Source organism: Haliotis cracherodii, unplaced genomic scaffold, assembly GCF_022045235.1.
Source record: "Haliotis cracherodii isolate W230 unplaced genomic scaffold, xgHalCrac1.p SCAF_5, whole genome shotgun sequence".
NCBI classification, from domain to species: Eukaryota; Metazoa; Mollusca; class Gastropoda; order Lepetellida; family Haliotidae; genus Haliotis; species Haliotis cracherodii.
The window spans coordinates 39,282,998-39,304,725 of record NW_027266308.1 but is presented as its reverse complement, the minus strand read 5'-3'; the positions used below and the strand labels follow the sequence as shown (position 1 = coordinate 39,304,725).

General features: G+C 39.9%; 1 protein-coding gene across 2 annotated transcripts in view; it reads left to right on the top strand.

Moving 5' to 3' along the window:
- LOC139442943 (cleavage and polyadenylation specificity factor subunit 2-like) overlaps nucleotides 1–21,728 on the top strand; it is a 233,717-nt gene that overhangs the window by 191,750 nt on the left and 20,239 nt on the right. For both annotated transcript variants that reach the window (XM_071223867.1, XM_071223868.1), the window contains exons 14-16: nucleotides 2,528–2,582; nucleotides 5,352–5,385; nucleotides 17,092–17,234. In XM_071223867.1, coding sequence (XP_071079968.1) covers nucleotides 2,528–2,582; nucleotides 5,352–5,385; nucleotides 17,092–17,234 — 232 coding nt within the window. The remainder of the gene's footprint in view (nucleotides 1–2,527; nucleotides 2,583–5,351; nucleotides 5,386–17,091; nucleotides 17,235–21,728) is intronic.

The following is a 21,728-nucleotide window of genomic DNA, read 5'->3' as shown; positions in this document are numbered from 1 at the left end:
GGTCGCTATATAAGTGCAATAATCTTGGACGCGACGTTAAACCCCATTTCACCTCACCTCACCTCTGAAATTATCGGGACGACTTGTCTTAGATTCTGCATTTCATTGAGTAGAGTTGTGTCCCTGCAGGCTAGCTATTATCATGGGTTTGAATCCCAGATTCACCTGAATTATTATTCCTTGTTTCTTTATTTATCAGCAAGCTCTTGGTTTATACTGACCAAAGTGGTGTTAAATCATTTTCTCACTGAAATGGCTTTGAAGCTGAAACTTGATGAATAAATGCTAAAAATTACATTTGAACATGTTATGTTTGCCCATTAATTGGCAATTCATTTCTGTTTGGGCGGGTGCTTCGGGACAAAGTATGTTTAAGTGTTAACATACAGGAGCGCATTTTTACCTCCCAATTATCACCGTTCATTATTATTTGGTATTTGGTATAAGACACCTTTATTATGGAAGGGATTTTAATTTTAGTTTTATCAATGCCAGCTGATATTATACATTTGACAATGAAAAATATGTCAAACTGCTTTGGTTTTTTATAACTTATGAAATGGATTGTCTCAGCAACCTGTGCCTGCCTTCTGTGATATTTGGCTGTGTGTGTGTCATTGATGTACATTTGTACCTTCAAATCGCTGTTGTAACAGTTAGTTCCTCAAAATTTCATGTAACCTACCCTAATATAAGAAATATGAAATTAAAAGAATTTTCAGTTCACTTTTAGCAGTCTCTCCATCCTCATTGTTTCTATGGATCTTTGCAGCCAGATATACTGTTAGGTTTTCTTTAAGCTTGCAAACTTTAGGGTAGGCATATCAAAGAATCAAGAACATACATTGGTCTATCTATTTGGTAATTATGGGTGTCTTTTGTCTAAAATTAAAGGGGCGGTCGGGTAGCCTAGTGGTCAAAGCGTTCGCTCGTTACGCTGAACACCCGGGTTCGATTGCCAACATGGGTACAATGTGTGAAGCCCATTTCTGGTGTGCCCCGCCGTGATATTGCTGGAATATTGCTAAAAGCTGCGTAAAACCATACTCACTCACGACTATGCTTGGTGTAAAAGGCGACTAACGGGATCGGGTTCTCATGCTCGCTGACTTGGTTGATGCCTGTCATCAATCCCAATTGCGTGGATCGATGCTCATGATATCAATCACTGGGTTGTTTGGTCCAGACTCGATTTTTTACAGACCGCCCTCATATAGCTGGAATATTGCTGAGTGCCGCATAAAACGACAAACAAACAAACTACAACAGATTTCTGTAATTTGTCCGATCTATCAAAACTACCAATAATCTAGCAGGGTATTGATTTTAACTATTGATGTGTCATCTGTCATTGATGCAGTGTCAACAAACCTAATTGCAATGCATCAATAGTTCAGTCAATTATCATCACCCCCTACTATATTTGCACAGGACGTGTGTTGCCAATAGTATATGCTTCATCGATCTGCAAACTCCTACTTCCATTTAGCTCACCTGAACAAGAGTACCATAATAACTCTCGAAGCGATGAAGTCTTCATACAAAATTAGAACTTTTTTTTGGTCACTTATACTATCTTGTCATCAGTTACATATCCAACTTCCCAATGCCACTTATTTCTCTGGGGGGGCATGAGTGTCACAGTCGTTTCAGGTGCCACCATTCGCTGTGCAGAGTTGCCTACCTAGGGCACGCCAGAAACCTATGATTGTGGGTTCAAATCCTGGTTTGCCCAGATAATGTTTCTAGGTCTGTCAGCACCATACCCATGCTTGTGGGTTTCACCGAAGTGGTAAACGTCTGAGACCTCCAACACTTCGGGCTTTCCTCCAACATTAAGCTTACATGCCGTGATAAAACTGGAATACTGTTAAAAGCAGCGTTAAACCCAACTTACTCACTTATTTCTTTGAAAGAGTAGATTTGAACACAGGGGTTGAATGTATTATAGATGCCAAATAGAGCAACCACAAAGACTAGGACACATTGTTTCAATAAAAAATGTATTTCTCACTTTTTCGTGGTTGTAATAAATACTGGTAAAGCCGTTGTCTGTGAATAAAAGTACATGAATATTTTTTCTTTTGTTTACCACACATTGTTTGCATTGTCAGGATCCATTCTGAGGATTTAGGTTTCTTGTTGACTTGAGTTTCAAATTCAGTTTAACAGTATCAAATCTACAAGTACCATAGATCTACTTTGAAATCACAGTAGGTTACATTCTTATTGGAAAACAGTATTACCGTTTTTCATCATGACATGTTGAAATTTGATTTCAAAAATAGAAGTTGGAAGGTTACTGACCAAAATAGAAAATAAAATGAATTAGCTAATCCTTTGTCCTGGACTTTCTTTATTCATTAAAGGTCAAACTCCAAGGTAAGCTACAGTACCTTCATTTTGTTACAGAGCTACTATTTTCAATCTGTTTATGTCATTGACATTAAGATCACCCCTGTTTTTATTTGCCCAATAAATTTCCCTGTTATGCCACCTGCTGATTGTGCAATTCTGTCTTTTCCAGACTGGAAGATTACACAATACTTGATGTGGTGGCGCCTGACGAGGACATGGCCACTGTGAGTATGCTTATTGAACTGTACCTTGCTAGCTAGACACTGAGGAAACATTGTCCAATGAAGCATTTAGAGTCACTATCAAGCTTATGGGAATCATCTCGGGCAAGAAACCTGCACACAATTCATACTGTTTTGAATCATTTGTGTCTCATTTTCAACGTTCAAGTTTAATACGAAGTTAATCAGAGCTGAAAATAGCCTCAGCATTGATTTAGTTTAATTGGCAAGAAATATTTGAAGTTTGTTATTTTGTAGACATTTTTTAAATGAAGAATTGTTCAAAGCTAATCAACCCTCAATCCTGCCCTTCTCAAAGAGTTTAATAACATTTTGAAATTGATTCAATTAATGACATCAGTCAGCTGTCTGAGGTTGAGTTCTATTTAGATTCGTAAATGTTATTTTTATCAATATTGACTGAAAAGTTACTTTGGAAATAATTACGTTATTGATTGAGTTTTTCAATTGCCTGTGCATTTGTTTGAGGTGCTTTGTTACTTGAATCCCTCTTGGTGTGTGTAACAAATGTCAGATCAAATTATCATTCATATAAAGCTAATATTTTAAGCTCTTTTGGAGTTGTCCATAATGGCTATATGAAACACATGTCAAAAAATCATTAGCAACCTTCAGTCAAAGTCTTCCTAATAAGGCAAAGTGCCCCAACCTTTTGTTTTGTACCAAATTGAATTGTCGTTGAAAGCACTTCCGTGTCTCCGAACATTTCAGAAATGTCAGCTCAAAATGGCCTTTATTTGCGATCTGGCAGTGACACAAATGAAAAAACTCAAGTGTTTGTCCGTTACTTTCATACCACCATCTTATAGTTAAAACATTGATAAGTGCACACATAAACAACTTAAATGAATCATCCAAATTTAAGAATAACAAACTGATTTGACATGGGTTAGTTTATCTGCTTGTCTGTAATCACCATCCAGGAACAGCCTATAACCCAGTGAGTGAGTGAGTGAGTTGTGTTTTGAACAACATTTCAGTTATATCACAGCATGTCAGCTTCATTTTGGGAAAAAAGCAGAAAGTGATGCAGGGTTTAGATACTTGCCACTTTGGTGATACCAACAAGCACGAGAATATCCCTGACAAACCTGGAAATAGAATGAGGGATTCATATCACTATTCTTTCTTTTGGACACACCTAAGGGATGCAACTCTGATGTTACCTGGTGAAAGGAGCTAGCTTCCTTTCCAACATTGTCGTTCAGCAACCATATCAATGTTTGCTGATTTGAATATATATGATATGGTTTACCTTTTTTGACTAGTCTTATAGCGTTCCTGCTATGGACAAAAATGTTTACTATGTTTACATTTTCTGTCAGTTTTATTCAGTTTCACTTTGTAGCAAAAATGAAGCTTTAAGAACTGGTTCAGAATTATCCCTCAAATACTGAAACTAGTACTTGGAGTTTTGCTTGTCCTCAGCATGATGTAGGTGTCTCTGGCACGAAAAATTTCAAAGGCTGACAAGTTTCCTGATACCTAGGTAGGCGTATCGTGACACTTCTGATGACTGCTTAAGTTTCAGGGAGAGTACTTACAAAAACAAAGCAAGCCGTGTTACAGATAGGCATCTTGACAGTGTATAGCAGAGTTACTGGCTACAGTTCTGGTGCGGGCAGATAACAGAGTATTGTCCATCAGACATGCAAGGGTATCTTTAATCACTTCAGTATCATACAGTTGATCGATTTAGCCTCTCTGCAGTGTTACAGTCATCCTGATGGCTGCTTCAAGAATCTGTATCTGTTAGTGGGTGAGGGTTGAAATATACTGCGTATAAATAGTTAAGCACCATGTGTTTGTGTCTGGTGCCATGGATGGGGGCGGATACACTGAACTTGGTATATATGCTATTTCATAGTAATTCATTAACACATGTTTATGTTATAATCTGAATTGTACAATTGACTTTGTTTTTTGTAGAGATTTCTTATGATTATGAACATTTCTTTTGTCGCTTTTATATATTAGTAAAAGCTATTTTTTTAAATCACACCGTCTATCAAGTTCTTCCTGATACATGTTCACACAAGTGTTTTTATTTACTAGGTAACATAATCGTGTTAGAATATAGAAATGGAAATAGATCTTTTAATAGGAATAGTTATTTGACTACCCTTTCAGTTGCTTCTTCTGTGCATCATGTGATAAGACACAATAGTGGTAACCATCTGTAGAAACATACATGTTCTTGTGCCAACTTTTCACCATTCGGTGTTGTCATAGATGTTTACAAAATGAGATCAACCTCATGTACTTCCAGAAGATACATTAAAGTTTAGGATATATGATGTTTTTTTATCCCCCCGGCATATAATGCGGGGGGGATATAGCGATCAGCCAGTCTGTCCGTCCGGCCGTCTGTCCATCCGTAATCATTTCCTTTTCCGGGCCAGAATTCGAAAACCATTCAGTGTATTTGATCGAAACTTGGCAAAGCTATCAGGCACATACTGAAGTGGTGCCTTTTGATATTTTGGGATTTTTCTCATTTTTATTTTTTTTAATTTTTATGGAATGAAGTTCAACCAAGTCAGCGAGCCTGACCACCCGATCCCATTAGTCACCGCTTACGACAAGCATGAGTTGCTGAAGACCTATTCAAGAAGTCAATGGTTACTGTTGGATGGTTTCGTGTCATTATATTTTCAATAACAAGTTATTGATATGCAAATGAATAATAATTTTGGTGATATTTGGACCATAATGTGTCCTAGTCTAATGTATATCTTTGATTGCTTTCAGAATGAGACGGCAACTGCTGATGACACAATGCAAGGTAGGTGTTTAGCATTCTTCCCAATGAGGGGCTAGCGTAGTGGTTAAGGTGTTCGCTCATTATGCCAAAGGCCCGGTGATTTTTTTCCCCACATTAGGGCAATGTGTGAAGTCCATTTTCTGGTGTCCCCCACCACGATATTGCTGGAATATTGCTAGTGAATAGGCCCAACTATACTCACTCATTCACTCACTCTTCGCAAATTGAGATTGTAGAACGGGTTCAGTTTTCAAAATGAACCGAACAAGCAGATACTGTCAGTATGATATATAAAAATATCTCAAATGATTTATCACTATCCATTTTACTGTTTTGAAAGAATATTTAGCAGAGTTTTAACAGAGTTGGTTATGTCCTTGAAGTGGACTTGCTCAAAAACCATTGATTTCCATCTTAATGTGTCGTAGGTCTTCATCTGTAAGTTATTGGTAAGTGGGGCACTGGTGAATCATTGATCTGAGACACATGAATTGGCTCATCTTCCCGAGGCAAGGGAGTTAACTGACTATAAAAGTCCAGTTTCCACCCTTGCCGAACTAGGCTGGAATTCAGGAGTTATATTTTGATGTGGAACTAACGAGTCTGTTGCATTGTCCAATCAAAATCACGCAACGAACATGGGTTTCAATGTGTAGATTTCGTGTCAACTGCAGAATTTGAAAAGCATGTGTACCGTCAACTGGCCGCCGACAGATATTTTCCAAATCTTTTCATACTTTTAATCAAAGTGCTCAGGTTATTTGATGTACTTCGAGAGGTAAATCCCGTTTTGTTACAATATAGGTCTTGATTATCAGTCAGATCGTCTTACCAGGGCACCACCATTTTGTTTGAAGCAAATGCATGTGATATGAGAGGTGGAATCTGATTGGTCAATAGGAGGGATATGGGAGGGACATGCCTCGTTATCACCACTGGTGGCACTACAATCAAGCCAAATTCCAGCCTTGTTCGGCAAGGGTGGAAACTGGACTTTTATAGTAAGTTAACTCCCTTACCTCAGGAAGATGGAACTGGCTGTGCTTTGTTGTCATCTGCTGATCATGATGATCATAATCCTTGGTTCATCAGCATAGTTATCAAACTATCGGTGTGTTGCTATATTGATAGGAATTTGAAAACACTGATGATATTGTCGATAGTGTGCATAACAAATGACAGTTTCAAATTGTTGCAAATACTTAAACTCAGTTATTACTTTCAAATTTATTTCAAACCTGCTGTGTGTTCATAAGCAAGCATTACGATTTCAGCTTACTTTCAGCCACTTTCCTTTGGGTTTATTAGTGACAGGGAGGAAAAAAGGCGACTTTGACATTGTCGGCAACGTGTTATTCATTTCTGTACATTGATTGATATAGTTAACAAGTCTTAAATTTGGTTAATACTATCGCAATACTATTGTAATGGTGTGGGGTACTAATATTTTACGGGGCGGTCAGGTATCCTAGTGGTTAAAGTGTTCGCTCGTCACGCCGAAGACCCGGGTTCGATTCCCGCAAAGGGTACAATGTGTGAAGCCCATTTCTGGTGTCCCCCGCCGTGATATTGCTGGAATATTGCTAAAAGTGGCGTAAAACTGTACTCACTCACTAATATTTTACTATTGCAACAGTGACATAGGAATAGTTCCCTAGTGAAATAGGACTAGTGCCCTAGTGACATAGGAATAATGCCCTAGTGACAAAGGAATAGTGCCCTAGTGACATAGGAATAGTGCCCTAGTGACATAGGAATAGTGCCCTAGTGACATAGGAATAGTGCCCTAGTGACAAAGGAACCAGTTTCTCAAGGAATGGATTAATAGGGAATATTCAGGGATGGCTGAGGAGGGTCATTAAACACATGTCAAACCTTTACAATCGTTATAGAAAACAATCGACACATACTTGACTTTTATATTGTAGGGATCAGTTGAGATTTTATCATCAATCATTGGGTGTAATCGATTTCTTCCAAGCAATCAATCATCAATTGTAATCAGTGGTGGTTTTTGTCTGAATTTTCCAGAAATTGTGTGTTAAAGAATTTGATGTGATTTTTTTAGAATATTTTACCATGAATGAAAATACTTGACTTTTTGCATATTGATGATGAATGTGTTTATGCATAATTATTTACAGATCAAAGAAATGATTGAAAATTTTGAATAAACATTTGATATCGACTTGCATATTTCAAATATTTTTATCATAAAAATATATATTCAAAATTGAATTTTTTGGTTTAAATATTTTCAACTTACATTCTGATTGTGTTTGCCAATCATCTGGTATTATTGTAGAGCCAATTCCTTTTCTGCATGTTTCAATTTTTCCCCTTTGACCTTCACATAATCCAACAACCATGTTTGCCTAGTTTTACTGCAGTTTAACATCTCTGCTCAAATCTCTTGGTTTATGAACATAAAAGTCTATTTTTATGATCCCAGCAATGTTGTCTTGAGCAACAAACATCCAACCTTTGACATTGATGACATATTGAAAATGTAGTCTTCACCCATTGCCCAATCATAACTGCATGTATCATATGACGTACTTGTCTTTATGCTTGCATGTTTTGGACATTTGGCATTATAAAGTACCTAAACATGGCGTAAATGAGTAAAATGGAGCATTTGTTAACTTCAAGAGAAGATCTAACTATCAGTCTGTGACCCAAGGTGAATTTTTAGCCATTTCTGTTCAAAATGGAATGAAATTTGGTATGTGTATAGTTATTAGCGGGGTTCAACATATACATTGCACTTTGAATTGTTTCCTTAGTTTGACCTTTGCACTTTCACCACACTGAAAGCTAAAACTTCTTTTGGTCATTTCTCAGCCATTTCTGTTCAAAATGTAATATATATGTAGTTTATTTTAGTGGTAGGGTTCAACAAATTTTCCATTTTATTAGATCTTGACCTAATTTTAAACATGCTGTTAAAATTCTCAAAAAGGCATATGGCTTTGTAAATTATTATTCTGAACTTGACAGACCGGGAAAGCAGATATTTCTCCTTATGGTGACATATTTTGTGCGAATCATTAGATTTTAGTGTATGTTTTTAATCCTCAGTGATTATGCTAACAATATTTGAATATCAATGCTGTTTTTGTTGAAACTTTAAACTGTGGGCTACATATTCAGGTGAGCTACTGTGCATATGTCACTATTTCCTAGCCACATCTTTGTTCTGTCTTACCTGTACCTCTTGAGAAATCAATTTGGGTTTAAGATTTGCTCTTGTTCAAATATGCAAAAACTAAAATCAGTCGTTTTGACTCAATTTAGCCTAACCCCTATGTTTTATGTTGTTATAAGTCAAAAACAGGTAAGAAAAAAATCTCTAATTCTCAGTCATATGAAATCAGCCATAACGATTTCTTAAGATTTTGCTTCTTTCTTAAACTTGACAGATCCTGTGGGCTAAACAAGGACTTAATTATCATACCTTGTTCTTTATCAAATTGTGTTGGAAATGGCATCGAGAATTGAATATGGAATTTCATTTAGCCTGGATATCTTACTGATAAAGAGCCAACAGCCATGTCAAAATTCTGATGTATGACATATTTTGTATTAAAACTTCAAGAAATCAGGCAGTAGTGTGTGGCTTGGAGCAGAGCGGCGAACGGATATTGTGTTCTGGCATGGCATGTAGCTGGCAGACAAATATATTATGAACAAAAAATGAGCAAGGAAATTGGATGCTTCTGCTCATAAAGAGACCAACGGGGAATATTGGATTGGCTGTGGGTTACACAGGGTAAATATGTTAAAGGCTAATTACGGTTCATAAATGTTAAAAGGAATACAAAAAAGACAGGAAGTGTTCTTTCTATCTTTGAACATTACCAGTGGAGAAATTTGAATATAGAAGAATACAGAATATGAAATTTCCCCCCAGTCCTGTTGGCTATGAGAAAGTTTCGTTGTTGTGCAGGTACTTTTGTGTATTTGGGGGCCCGGGTGGCCCAGTCGTCTAAGGCGCCCCCATTCCCTGTGCAGTGTTGCATCCCTTGGGCACGCCAGAAACCTATGATTGTGGGTTCGAATCCCGGTTCGCACAGATTATGTTTCTAGGTTTGTCAGCACCATACCCGTGCTCGTGAGTTTCACCGAAGTGGTAAACATCTGAGACCTGCATCACTTCTAGCCTTCCTCCCACACACCGTGATGTAACTGGAATACTGTTAAAAGCAGAGTTAAACCCAACTCACTCACTCACTCACTCACTCACTCACTCACACTTTTGTGCATTGGTACAGTCAGCTGCAACGTTGACTGTTAGAACTGTAAGGTGAAACATTAGTTGTCTAAGCACGAACATGAATAATGGTCAGACTTTGGGTCATGTTGTCAGACTTTTTAACTTTCTGTGGCAGGGTACATGAGTGGTTAAAACATTTAGTTAATCATTAACACACAGAAAGCTAGACAACAGAACAAAATTGTTAACATCATTCAGCTCAATAATGCAACACAAGCTCCGCCCATCCTGTTATCATGAAGCAGTAGTCCATTAGTGCCTGTGGCTCTTTTTGTTTCGGTTTCTGGAAATATACACGCAAATCACTTGCAATTAAGCTATAAGCACCTGTACCCTTTGTTCTCGTTAAAATCTGTAAGTCAACCCTGTCTCACAGTTGTTAATTATGATACCTTAATTAAGATCTCACTCATGTGCTGGCAATAGCTGTACTTAGTTTGGAAGTGGGCAACAGAACATGCAGCACTGTCATTGAACACTTTAAGACACTGCTCACCAATATGCCCAATTACATAAAACCAGCTCCATGGTCTAGTGGTAGAGTGTCTGCCTGGAGAGAACAGAAAGTTTGGTGTTTGATCCCTGGCTTCATCATACCAAAAGACAGTAAAAGATGGCACTTGTTGTTGCCCTGTCTGGCGCTTGGCATTAAGGGGCTAAAACAAGGACTGGTCGGCTCGGTATACTGTGTCTGAGTGGGGTATTCATGTTAAACTGCAGCATGGAATCTCAATAGGCTAGCACTATAAACCGGCATCAGTCCGAACTAGCACAAGCAGCCACACACACACACACACACACACACACACACACACACACACACACACACACACACACACACACACACACACACACACACACACACACACACACACACACACACACACACACACACGTGCATGCACGTCGCTATATAAGTGCAATAATCTTGGACGCGACGTTAAACCCCATGTCACCTCACCTTACCATTACACAAATTAGCTGTCTTGAAATGAGTAGGACTTGTTTCACCACAACAAGCATGATTCATGACCTGTGGAGAAAATAATCAGGAATGTTTTACACCATTTCCTAATTGTAGAGTGTGTAAATTAACTCAGAGATGGAAATGTCTCCTCAGGACTTGATATTGTAATTTCTTTCCTTTGTCTAAAGCCACAAAGTACTTGATTAGGCGTGCTTACAAGTCCCTTCAGAGATGTTAACATTATCACCTACCAGTCATAGAAAATCAACCAGCATCTTGTTTCTTCCACCTCTCTTTTTCTGTCATTAAGGAATGTTGTACGAGCCCTCGGGGACAATTTGAGTAGATTGTAGAAATTACTTGTCTGCATGTCATGATGTCTTACAATATCCAACATTATACGAGGCCCAAGACACACAGTGTCAATTACATGATCGGGGATCATGTGTACTCTTGGGCCTCCAGGCTAGTCACAGTAGAGGACATAGGTATGTTTATATTTTTGGTTGACATTTGGGACTTTTTAATCATTTGTTGTATGTCAGTTGGATTATTTATGCCTTTGTATGCGGCATACTAGTTGCTTGTAGCATAGAATGTTTGAAAGTACAAGTGTTGAGAGAGGGTGGACCTTCTTCAAAACACTTCTGACAGGAGACAACTTTGACTTCTGACAGGAAGGGCTGGGATGTCTGACAGTAAGGGCTGGGATGTCTGACAGGAAGGGCTGGGATGTCTGACAGGAAGGGCTGGGATGTCTGACAGGAAGGGCTGGGATGTCTGACAGGAAGGGCTGGGATGTCTGACAGGAAGGGCGGGGATGTCTGACAGGAAGGGCTGGGATGTCTGACAGGAAGGGCTGGGATGTCTGACAGGAAGGGCGGGGATGTCTGACAGGAAGGGCTGGGATGTCTGACAGGAAGGGCTGGGATGTCTGACAGGAAGGGCTGGGATGTCTGACAGGAAGGGCTGGGATGTCTGACAGGAAGGGCGGGGATGTCTGACAGGAAGGGCTGGGATGTCTGACAGGAAGGGTTGAGACTTCAGATAGGAAGGGATGGGACGTCTGACAAGAAGTTTGAGACTTCAGATGGGAAAGGGTGGGACTTCTGACAGGATGGATTGGACTTAAGCAAGTTTCTCAAACATTTATACCATGAATACTCCAAAGTAATACTCATTCTAGGAAACCTGAAAGTGGTTGTCATGACCAGATGCATCAGTTTGAGGTGAACCTTTCTCAACTACCCTTACACAACAGAACACCTACCATGGGACTGGGATACAAAACACAAAGAAGAACCTCATGACCATAATGTCCTTCAGAAAATCTACTGACCTCATCAACTGGCTTTACATGACAAAACATCTCCATGTCTTCTTTTCTTTTACATTATCTAGAACGATTAAATATTGCCATTTAATTTACTGTGGTTAAATTTGATTTAACTTCAAACAGCAAATTACTTCTAACACTATTTTTTAGTCTTCTTTTTCTCTCTAGGTTTCTAATCTTATGACGACATTAGACAATGGTAAAATTAGCTAAAGGACATTTTCTTTAAAATGTTTTTCTCAATTAGATGTAGAAAACATTTCTTTCATCTGAAATATATTTAGCATTCCTTTCAGGATGTTGGAAGCCCTTCGCATGTTTTTTACATCTGTTGGAATTCATTTGAGAAACGTGAGCAAAAAAAGTCTTACTAGAAGCAAATTGTGTATTAAAAGCTCTCACAGCATTAACTGACTCAGAAATATCAGCCTCCTTTGACCCTTATTGGAAATTTACAGCCTTACAAATTGCCCAAAAAATCAGTATTGTATTGAAAGAACTCCATCTCCGTATCAAATAGTGATCACATAATCCCAATCTGTTGGCAATAGCTGGATCATTTGGAAGCATCTCAAAATTATTTAAGCTAATTGGAGATTTGGAAACATGCATTTCCCTTAAAGTGATTGATTTATGAGAATCTTAAGATTAATTTGGAGCAAATAGCAAGAAATTTGGGACAGAGAGGCACTCCATTTGTTGTTTTTATGCTTCTTGTTATCTCACATCTTGGTTAACTGATATATATTTTTAATATAGGAATTAGTTTTACTTGCTAGTGAATAGCAAAATGGCAGAATTTTTTTTAAAGAAAGTAGGTGTTAATTGCATTAGACGGTGGCATGTTTGGTTTAGAGGAGGTTAGTGGATGTTTTTGCAGACATCATAGAGCAATATGTTGTTAAATGTTTACCAGATTAATATGGTGTATCTTTTGCAAATGCTTTTCTTAGCTCACCTGACTGAAGGTTAAGTGAGCTTAGGTCATTTCATGTTTACCCAGCATGCATTATGCAGCTTGCATCATATGGCATATTCATCTTCTACTCTGAAACCACGGAACCAATTCATCTGAAATTTCACACACTTGTTTCCACCAATGATGATACCCCAATTTGCTCAAGAAGTTAAAATGTAATTTTCTATTATGGCAGCCTTCGCAGGTGTATTAAAAAACCTCTTTGTGGCCATTTCTTTGTCCTTATTGTAAGAAATGTAATAAGAAATGTAATGAAAATTGGTACATGTGTCATTTATAGCAGGGTTTAATATATAGGTTCCATTTTTTTTATATTTTTAAATTTGTCTTCGATTTGACTTTTGCTCTTCCACCATACCGAAAGCTGAAATTTCCAATGCCCATTGTTCAGGCCAGCTCTTTTGTTAAAAATGTAATGAAATTCGGTATATGTGTAGTCAAAAATGAGTCTCAGCACATTTTTCGGTGATATTTTGAAGATTGACCTCCATTTGACCTTTGCACTTTGCCCATGCTCTTTGATTCTCTGAAAATGCTTTTTCTTGCACTGTAAACACATCTCAGAAACCACTAGACCATTGTAGCGAAGGCTTCACAACCTTTTACCCACCATATATGATACCTGAATTTGTTCAAGAGTATCAAATCCGATTTTCAATATGTCTACCATGGCAGCTATAATTTATGACATTACTCGAATAATTCAGAATGGATCATTTAACTGCTGGTGAAAACTATTCTTTGTCTGAAATTATCGACTGCCCAGACAACATTTTGCGATAGGGATAGAAATGACATGTTCCATCCATCCTCCGATCCATTCAACACGTTCCGTTTTCCTGAGCAGAACATAGAAATAAATCAATATTTCTTCATGAAACTACAGACATGCACTTTACGATGTCTTTTGCTATTTAGGAATTTTTAAATTTTACTTTTTTGCATTTCCATGGCAGCAAGTTTGACTGAGGATCAAATGAGGATAGGGTTCATTTCCGGAACATAACACATTAACTTCAACATATCTTATCGTCACGCCGCAGACCTGGTTTCGATTCCCGACATGGGTACAATGTGTGAAGCCCATTTCTGGTGACCCTCGCTGTGATATTGCTGGAATATTGCTAAAAGCGGTGTAAAACCATACTCAATCACTCACTCAATATATCTTTATGAAACTGTGTACAAACATTAGGCAAGTGCTGAACTGGTGCCTTTTGCTATTCGGGCGTTTGTTTAAATAATTACTCTTTCATTACTAAGTCTATAATAAGTTGTACTTGGGCTCAGATGAGGGTTTCAGTTTGTAGGGCATAACTTTTAAACCATTAAATATTTCTTTAAACTTTGGAAACATGTGAGATATTCCTACCTCAAACAACAGTGACACCTGGTTAAAATAGGTAGGTCTCCTCTGTCATAGGTTTGTTTTGGGAGGAGACTAAGTGGATCGGGTGGTCATGTTTTTAGAGGAGACTAAGTGGATCTGGTGGTTATGTTTTGAGAAGAGACTAAGTGGATCGGGTGGTCATATTTTGAGAGGAGACTGAGTGGATCTGGTGGTCATGTTTTGAGAAGAGACTAAGTGGATCTGGTGGTCATGTTTTGAGAAGAGACTAAGTGGATCTGGTGGTCATGTTTTTTGAGGAGACTAAGTGGATCTGGTGGTCATGTTTTTAGAGGAGACTAAGTAGATCTGGTGGTCATGTTTTGAGAGGAGACTAAGTGGATCTGGTGGTCATATTTTGAGAAGAGACTAAGTGGATCAGGTGGTCATGTTTTGAGAAGAGACTAAGAGGATCAGGTGGTCATGTTTTGAGAGGAGACTAAGTGGATCTGGTGGTCATGTTTTGAGAGGAGACTAAGTGGATCTAGTGGTTATGTTTTGAGAAGAGACTAAGTGGATCGGGTGGTCATGTTTTGAGAGGAGACTGAGTGGATCTGGTGGTCATGTTTTGAGAAGAGACTAAGTGGATCAGGTGGTCATGTTTTGAGAAGAGACTAAGTGGATCTGGTGGTCATGTTTTGAAAAGAGACTAAGTGGATCTGGTGGTCATGTTTTGGGAGGAGACTAAGTGGATCAGGTGGTCATGTTTTGAGAAGAGACTAAGTGGATCTGGTGGTCATATTTTGAGAAGAGACTAAGTGGATCGGGTGGTCATGTTTTGAGAAGAGACTAAGTGGATCTGGCGTTCATGTTTTGAGAAGAGACTAAGTGGATCTGGTGGTCATGTTTTGAGAGGAGACTAAGTGGATCAGGTGGTCATGTTTTTAGAGGAGACTAAGTAGATCTGGTGGTCATGTTTTGAGAGGAGACTAAGTGGATCTGGTGGTCATATTTTGAGAAGAGACTAAGTGGATCTGGTGGTCATGTTTTGAGAAGAGACTAAGTGGATCGGGTGGTCATGTTTTGAGAAGAGACTAAGAGGATCAGGTGGTCATGTTTTAAGAGGAGACTAAGTGGATCTGGTGGTCATGTTTTGAGAGGAGACTAAGTGGATTTAGTGGTTATGTTTTGAGAAGAGACTAAGTGGATCTGGTGGTCATGTTTTGAGAAGAGACTAAGTGGATCTGGTGGTCATGTTTTGAGAAGAGACTAAGTGGATCTGGTGGTCATGTTTTGGGAGGAGACTAAGTGGATCTGGTGGTCATGTTTTGAGAGGAGACTAAGTGGATCTGGTGGTCATGTTTTGAGAGGAGACTAAGTGGATCGGGTGGTCATGTTTTGAGAAGAGACTAAGTGGATCTGGCGGTCATGTTTTGAGAGGAGACTAAGTGGATCGGGTGGTCATGTTTTGAGAGGAGACTAAGTGGATCTGGTAGTCATGTTTTGAGAGGAGACTAAGTGGATCTGGTGGTCATGTTTTTAGAGGAGACTAAGTGGATCGGGTGGTCATGTTTTTAGAGGAGACTAAGTGGATCGGGTGGTCATGTTTTGAGAGGAGACTAAGTGGATCTGGTGGTCATGTTTTGAGAGGAGACTAAGAGGATCAGGTGGTCATGTTTTGAGAGGAGACTAAGTAGATCTGGTGGTCATGTTTTGAGAGGAGACTAAGTGAATCTGGTGGTCATGTTTTGAAAGGAGACTAAGTGGATCTGGTGGTCATGTTTTGAGAGGAGACTAAGTGGATCAGGTGGTCAGGCTTGGTGACTTGCTTGGTGACTTGCTTGACTGTGTGACATTGTACCCAGACAGAGGGAAACATTACTCATAATGCTGTGTTTATTCCGAAACCACCATAGCATCACACATCAATCCATGAATTGTTTAATGTTGTCTCTGGTTAGATACTGAATTATGATTTAGAGCTTTGAAAATATTATGTATAACACTGCTGTCAAAACATAAACACTGTCTTTTGAAAAGTGCACTGAAATGTATTGAAAGCATTTGAAGAATAGAGGGAATCGTTTTGTTGTGGTCTTCAGTCTGTGGACACTTTAACCATGATGACTTTGACCGCACCAAGGGTTTCCAGTTGATTTAGTGAGTGAGTGAGTATGATTTTACGCTGCTTTTAGCAATTTACCAGCAGGGGACACCAGAAATGGGCTTCACACATTGTACCCTTTGCGGGAATCGAACCCGGGTCTTCGGCGTGACGAGCGAAGGCTTTAACCGCTAGGCAACCCGACCGCCCCTCCAGTTGATTTTGAGTTAGGTTGGTCTTTGTCAAAGTTACATTTAATTTCGAAAGATTTTTAAATGTCATTCATCAAAGATAAGGTTTGCGGCAATAATTGAAATTGATCACTTTGTAACAGAAGAACAATTCCTGATCTTGTTGAGAACTGTAATTGGAAATAATTGATATTTGATTCATTTATAATGGCAGCCATTTTTGAAAGTATTGCTTCTTTGAAGTTTGTCTTGTATCCTCCATTACCTTTATAGACAACTCTTGTGCTTTCTATGAATAAATCATTTTTGAAAATGCAGCTTGATATTGATACTTACAGACTGATATTTCATATTTCAAGACTTTAAGTTTCTAAATGTGTTTGTTTGTTTCAGTGTATGATGCTTAATGAGAAATATTGTACAAAGTGTTGTCTGTTGAAATGACTCTAAATGACTTTCAGTTGATGCTGTTGTTGAAGCGGACTGGCTTGAGACTAATAGCATTTGTTCGAAACTTTTGATTACGCTCCTTTGTCTTTTGTTTCAGATGTCTCTGATGTTCCAACAAAGTGCATCTCCTCCAATGTGACGCTTGATATTAACGCCAGTGTACTCTACATAGACTTCGAGGGCCGATCTGATGGTGAATCAGTTCGCAAAATACTAAGTCAGATCAAACCAAAACAACTGGTGAGTATACTATTTATCTGCTCATCTGTCCAAGTGAACATATGTTCAGCTATACTTGTGTCCAGCTATACTTGTGTTCAGCTATACTTGTGTTTAGATATACTTGTGTCCAGCTGTACTTGTGTTTAGATATACTTGTGTCCAGCTATACTTGTGTTCAGCTATACTTGTGTTTAGATATACTTGTGTCCAGCTATAATTGTGTTCAGCTATACTTGTGTTTAGATATACTTGTGTCCAGCTATACTTGTGTTCAGCTATACTTGTGTTTAGATATACTTGTGTTCAGCTATACTTGTGTTTAGATATGCTTGTGTCCAGCTATACTTGTGTTCAGCTATACTTGTGTTTAGATATACTTGTGTCCAGCTATACTTGCATCCAGCTATACTTGTGTTCAGCTATACTTAATTTTAGTCCAACTGCTTGTGTCTTGTATTCAGCTATACTTGTCATATGAGCAGCTATACTTTTTTTCCAGCTGTATGAATACTTGTTGCCAGGCATACTTGTATTTTGTGTCTAGCTGTCTTGTGTTCAGTTATACTTGTGTCTTGTGTTCAGCTATTGTTTTGTTGGCTGTACTTGTGTACAGATACCGTAAGATATTAACCAACAAGTTTCAAGTAAACGAATGGTGTAAGCCGTCAGTTCGTGAGAGGGATTTCACCTTTCATTATCTGTATTTAAGTGTTTTGAGGAACATATCGTATATATATTACTGTAAATTGTTAATTCAAAAACAGAAAATGAAAAAAATAACATGGAATGCCATGAAATGTTAGCATTTGAAACCTCCAGCGTCAAATAAGCAGTAACATCCACAGCTCTGGAAACACATAGTTATCTCCAGACTGGAAATATGGTGCAAGACTGATGTTTTGATAACAACTATAACAAAATTGCAGCCGTAAACATGAATAGTAAAGTGGTCAGGTTCACATGACAGCTACAACATGTCAGATGAGCACAAGTCAAAAAAGATTTCATGTTAATAGATGTAAAAAAAGGGAGAGGCATTTAAGTATTTCCATATGTCACAGTACTTCACAGAATGATTGAAGAAGTCACTGAAGTGGACATCATTTCACTGGAGACTTAAAATTGCAGTGAAAGAGTCAATTTTCTTGCTAATGACAAATCTGAAGATGTGCTCTCACCAAATAAAATGTACAATTTTTTTACTTATCCTGCATTACTCCTTAATGCATATTACTGCTTGTTCTTGACAGTGAAAAGAGCTGTGTGAAGGTCTTTGCTTGAAGAAGTTGTTCCAACTAGCTGAGAGGCCAACCTTATCACGCAGCTCCCACGTGACCAAAGGGAGTGACGTCACGGATCCTCACATTACTCTTGTCACTTGCTGAGAGAAGACCTGTTTTTGATCTGTAGCATAAACTTGTTCAAACACTTACGTGTTTTGCTTCTTGAGTTAATGTTCATTGTGCTTGTGTTGTGCACACGGTTTGTATCTTGTGAAACATTGTATAACTTTTGTACACCTGATTGCAATAAATGTTAAACCCAGATGTCTTGTTGTTTCAGGTAGCTATCTTGAATATTTTGCGTGGCCAGTTATTAACTTGCTTGCGTTCTATATTCTTCTTACTTTGTACCCCACCATTGACGTACCCTCACAAGTATTTTGTCTCCGTTCTCTACGTTGTCTTACGTTTGTCCTAATAATTGTTTTATAAACCCACGCAGTGGGATAAACCAATTATAGCATGCATAATCGGGCGGGGACGCATTGTGATTTTACACTGCTTCATTGCAGATATCATGCCCTCATGCTCAAAGTGCCGGCGTAATGTGTCGGCCTGGAATCCCTACCCCCTGGGCCTTAATTGTACATCTAAATGTCCCCAGGGTCATAGATGTACAGACTGTCTCCGCTTTCCCCCACAGCTTTCAGATGGTACCCCCGTGTGTCCAGGAAAAGGAGAACGCAACAGGCCAGGAAAACAGCGGCGCCAGATGTCTGACTTATCCAAGTATTCGCCCACAACCAGATCGGCTATCTCGGACAACTCCCCTTCCTCCATTACTAAGATGATGTCGGGCCCCATGGTCTCAGTCTCTACCCAGAGCTCCCTGACGACCACTACTGCGTCTATCTTAACAGCACCTATCCAGTCCCCAACAGGCACCCCGCCTACGGCCCAGACGCCTATGATGGACGCAGACTGGGTCATCGTTCACAACACCGGACCAGTCGTCACTCTTCTCATGGGGATCAACTTGCCCCTACACCGGCAACATCACAGTTCCTTCTCGGAACTCGGACACACCACTGGTCTGGGATTGGCTGTGTGTGGAGCTTGAACTAGTCCAATCAGCATCACGGTTACAGTTTACTGCGCAGGACGACGTACATGTCAAGTGTCAAGAACTACGACTGTAAACATCGTTGAACGTAATCAGGTCAACTGACCTTATGGGATCCGTGCAGTGTATTTGTACAGACTGCCTTGCATGATCGCTTATGCGTAACACTGCAACCACTCGATCAGACGCCTGTTGCTGTATATCAATGACTCAATCCCGAGTCTCAGCCTTCGCCCGAGACGAGACAGCTCTCAAGACCCTGGCTAGGGTGTCACATCCAGCCTTCGCTGAGGCGTCCAAGTCTGGCTCACATCAGCCGCGACGCAACACCCTCCAGCCCCAGTGACACGGCACCACCACAACCTCTCTGGGTAGAGGCAGAGGAAAAGGCAAGGCATCGGGCGCATAACAGTCCCGCCACGACCACTCCAAGGGAGGTAACGCCGACCGCAGGGACTTCAAGTGAATAGCCAGACAGGCACGACTGGGACTTCCACCCCCAGCCGTCCAAGTTGTCGACACTCCAGTACGTGGGAGACTGGGTCATTTCTGGCAGAATTGTGTGATCCTGGGGGACCCATATGTCACCAACATCATTCGACATGGGTACAAGCTGGCGACCCGCCGCTACCTACCCCCTACTCAACAGTAGCTACCAAGCCAGTACTAAGCCAGTACATCTCGGCGCTGCTGGACAAGAAAGCGATAGAGGTTATACATGCCCCAGCCATTACATCGGGCTCCCTTGTCCCCAAGAAGGATTCAAACACAGGATGATGTTTAGGATTATTTCAGGATGACCACCTAAGGCGATCCCGGATCCAGGCACACGATGTATTCATCAGCCTGGATATGGAGGACGCCTATCGACATGTCCCTATACATCCCATTGGGGATGTGCTAGGCAAGCACAACTTTGTCCGTTAGTAGTGCCCAACAGGCTCGTCTACTACACGTCACTGACCTCACCTCCATGTCCAGAGCCGGCCTTTTGACCTCCCCTGACGTAAGCCCTGGACTAGAAGGTTCATGCCCCATTTGCATACGGCTCGGTACTCAAGTCTCAACCTAACCGAGAGTTATTGTCAGGCTGTACAGTACCAGGACACAACGCATACTTGACTCTTTCCTTCCATGTGATGGTCATCCAGGATGACTATACAGCCGAAGACGGGCTGAGGGAAACGGAGTTTCCCATACATGGAGTGGTCACCTGATGCCGACCACACAGCCGAGGACGGGCTGAGGGAATTGGAGGTTCCCATACATGGAGTGGTAACCCGAAGCCGACCACACAGCCAAGGATTGGCTAGGGAACAGAGTCTGGAAATAAAAGATGAAAGTCCACATCTGAAAGTATGCCTGCCTCCGGTTCCGTCCGATAAAGATGCATTAAGGAGTAATGCAGGATAAGTAAAAAATCGAGTAAAATCCTAGATATTTTTTATATTTATATACTTATCCTGCATTACTGCGTCTAAAGGGACCCAGCAATCTCAGATCTACCTCCCCACGATGCCTTCCGATGTCCGGACTCCAGAGTAATGTGAGGATCCGTGACATCACTTCCTGTCGTCACGTGGGAGCTGCATGATAGGGTTGGCCTCTCAGCTAGTTGGAAGAGCTCTTTTCTCTGTCAAGACCAAGCAGTAATATGTATACAAATATAAAAAATATCTAGGATTTTACTAGTTTTACTCGTTGGAGAGTACTTGTTGGGATGTCGTAGAGATAATCCCATTCTGACAATGTTTTGTGGCAGTTTCCTCACACAAGCCTCTTGTTAAAGCAAATCTTTGATATTTAAGGGCTGCAAGTTGGTAAAAAGATTTGAGTGAATGGGTGAGTTGGATTTCATGTTGCCTTCAGCAAATATTCCAGCAATATCACAGTGGGGAACACTAGAAATGGACTTCACACATTGTAGCCATGTGGGGAATCAAACCCGAGCCTACAAGCGAATGCTTTAACCACTAGGCCACCCCATTTCCCATCAAAGGTATGAACATTGCCTGGCAATAGTCACGTCTGCAATCCAAGCCAACAGTGATGGAGAAACAAGGAGACCTTTGTCTCAATGTATTCGATCCAAATATATTTAGAGAATTTGATTTTAGAATTTTTAAGATACGAGAGCTGGTCAAAAGTATAAGTCTGACTAACATT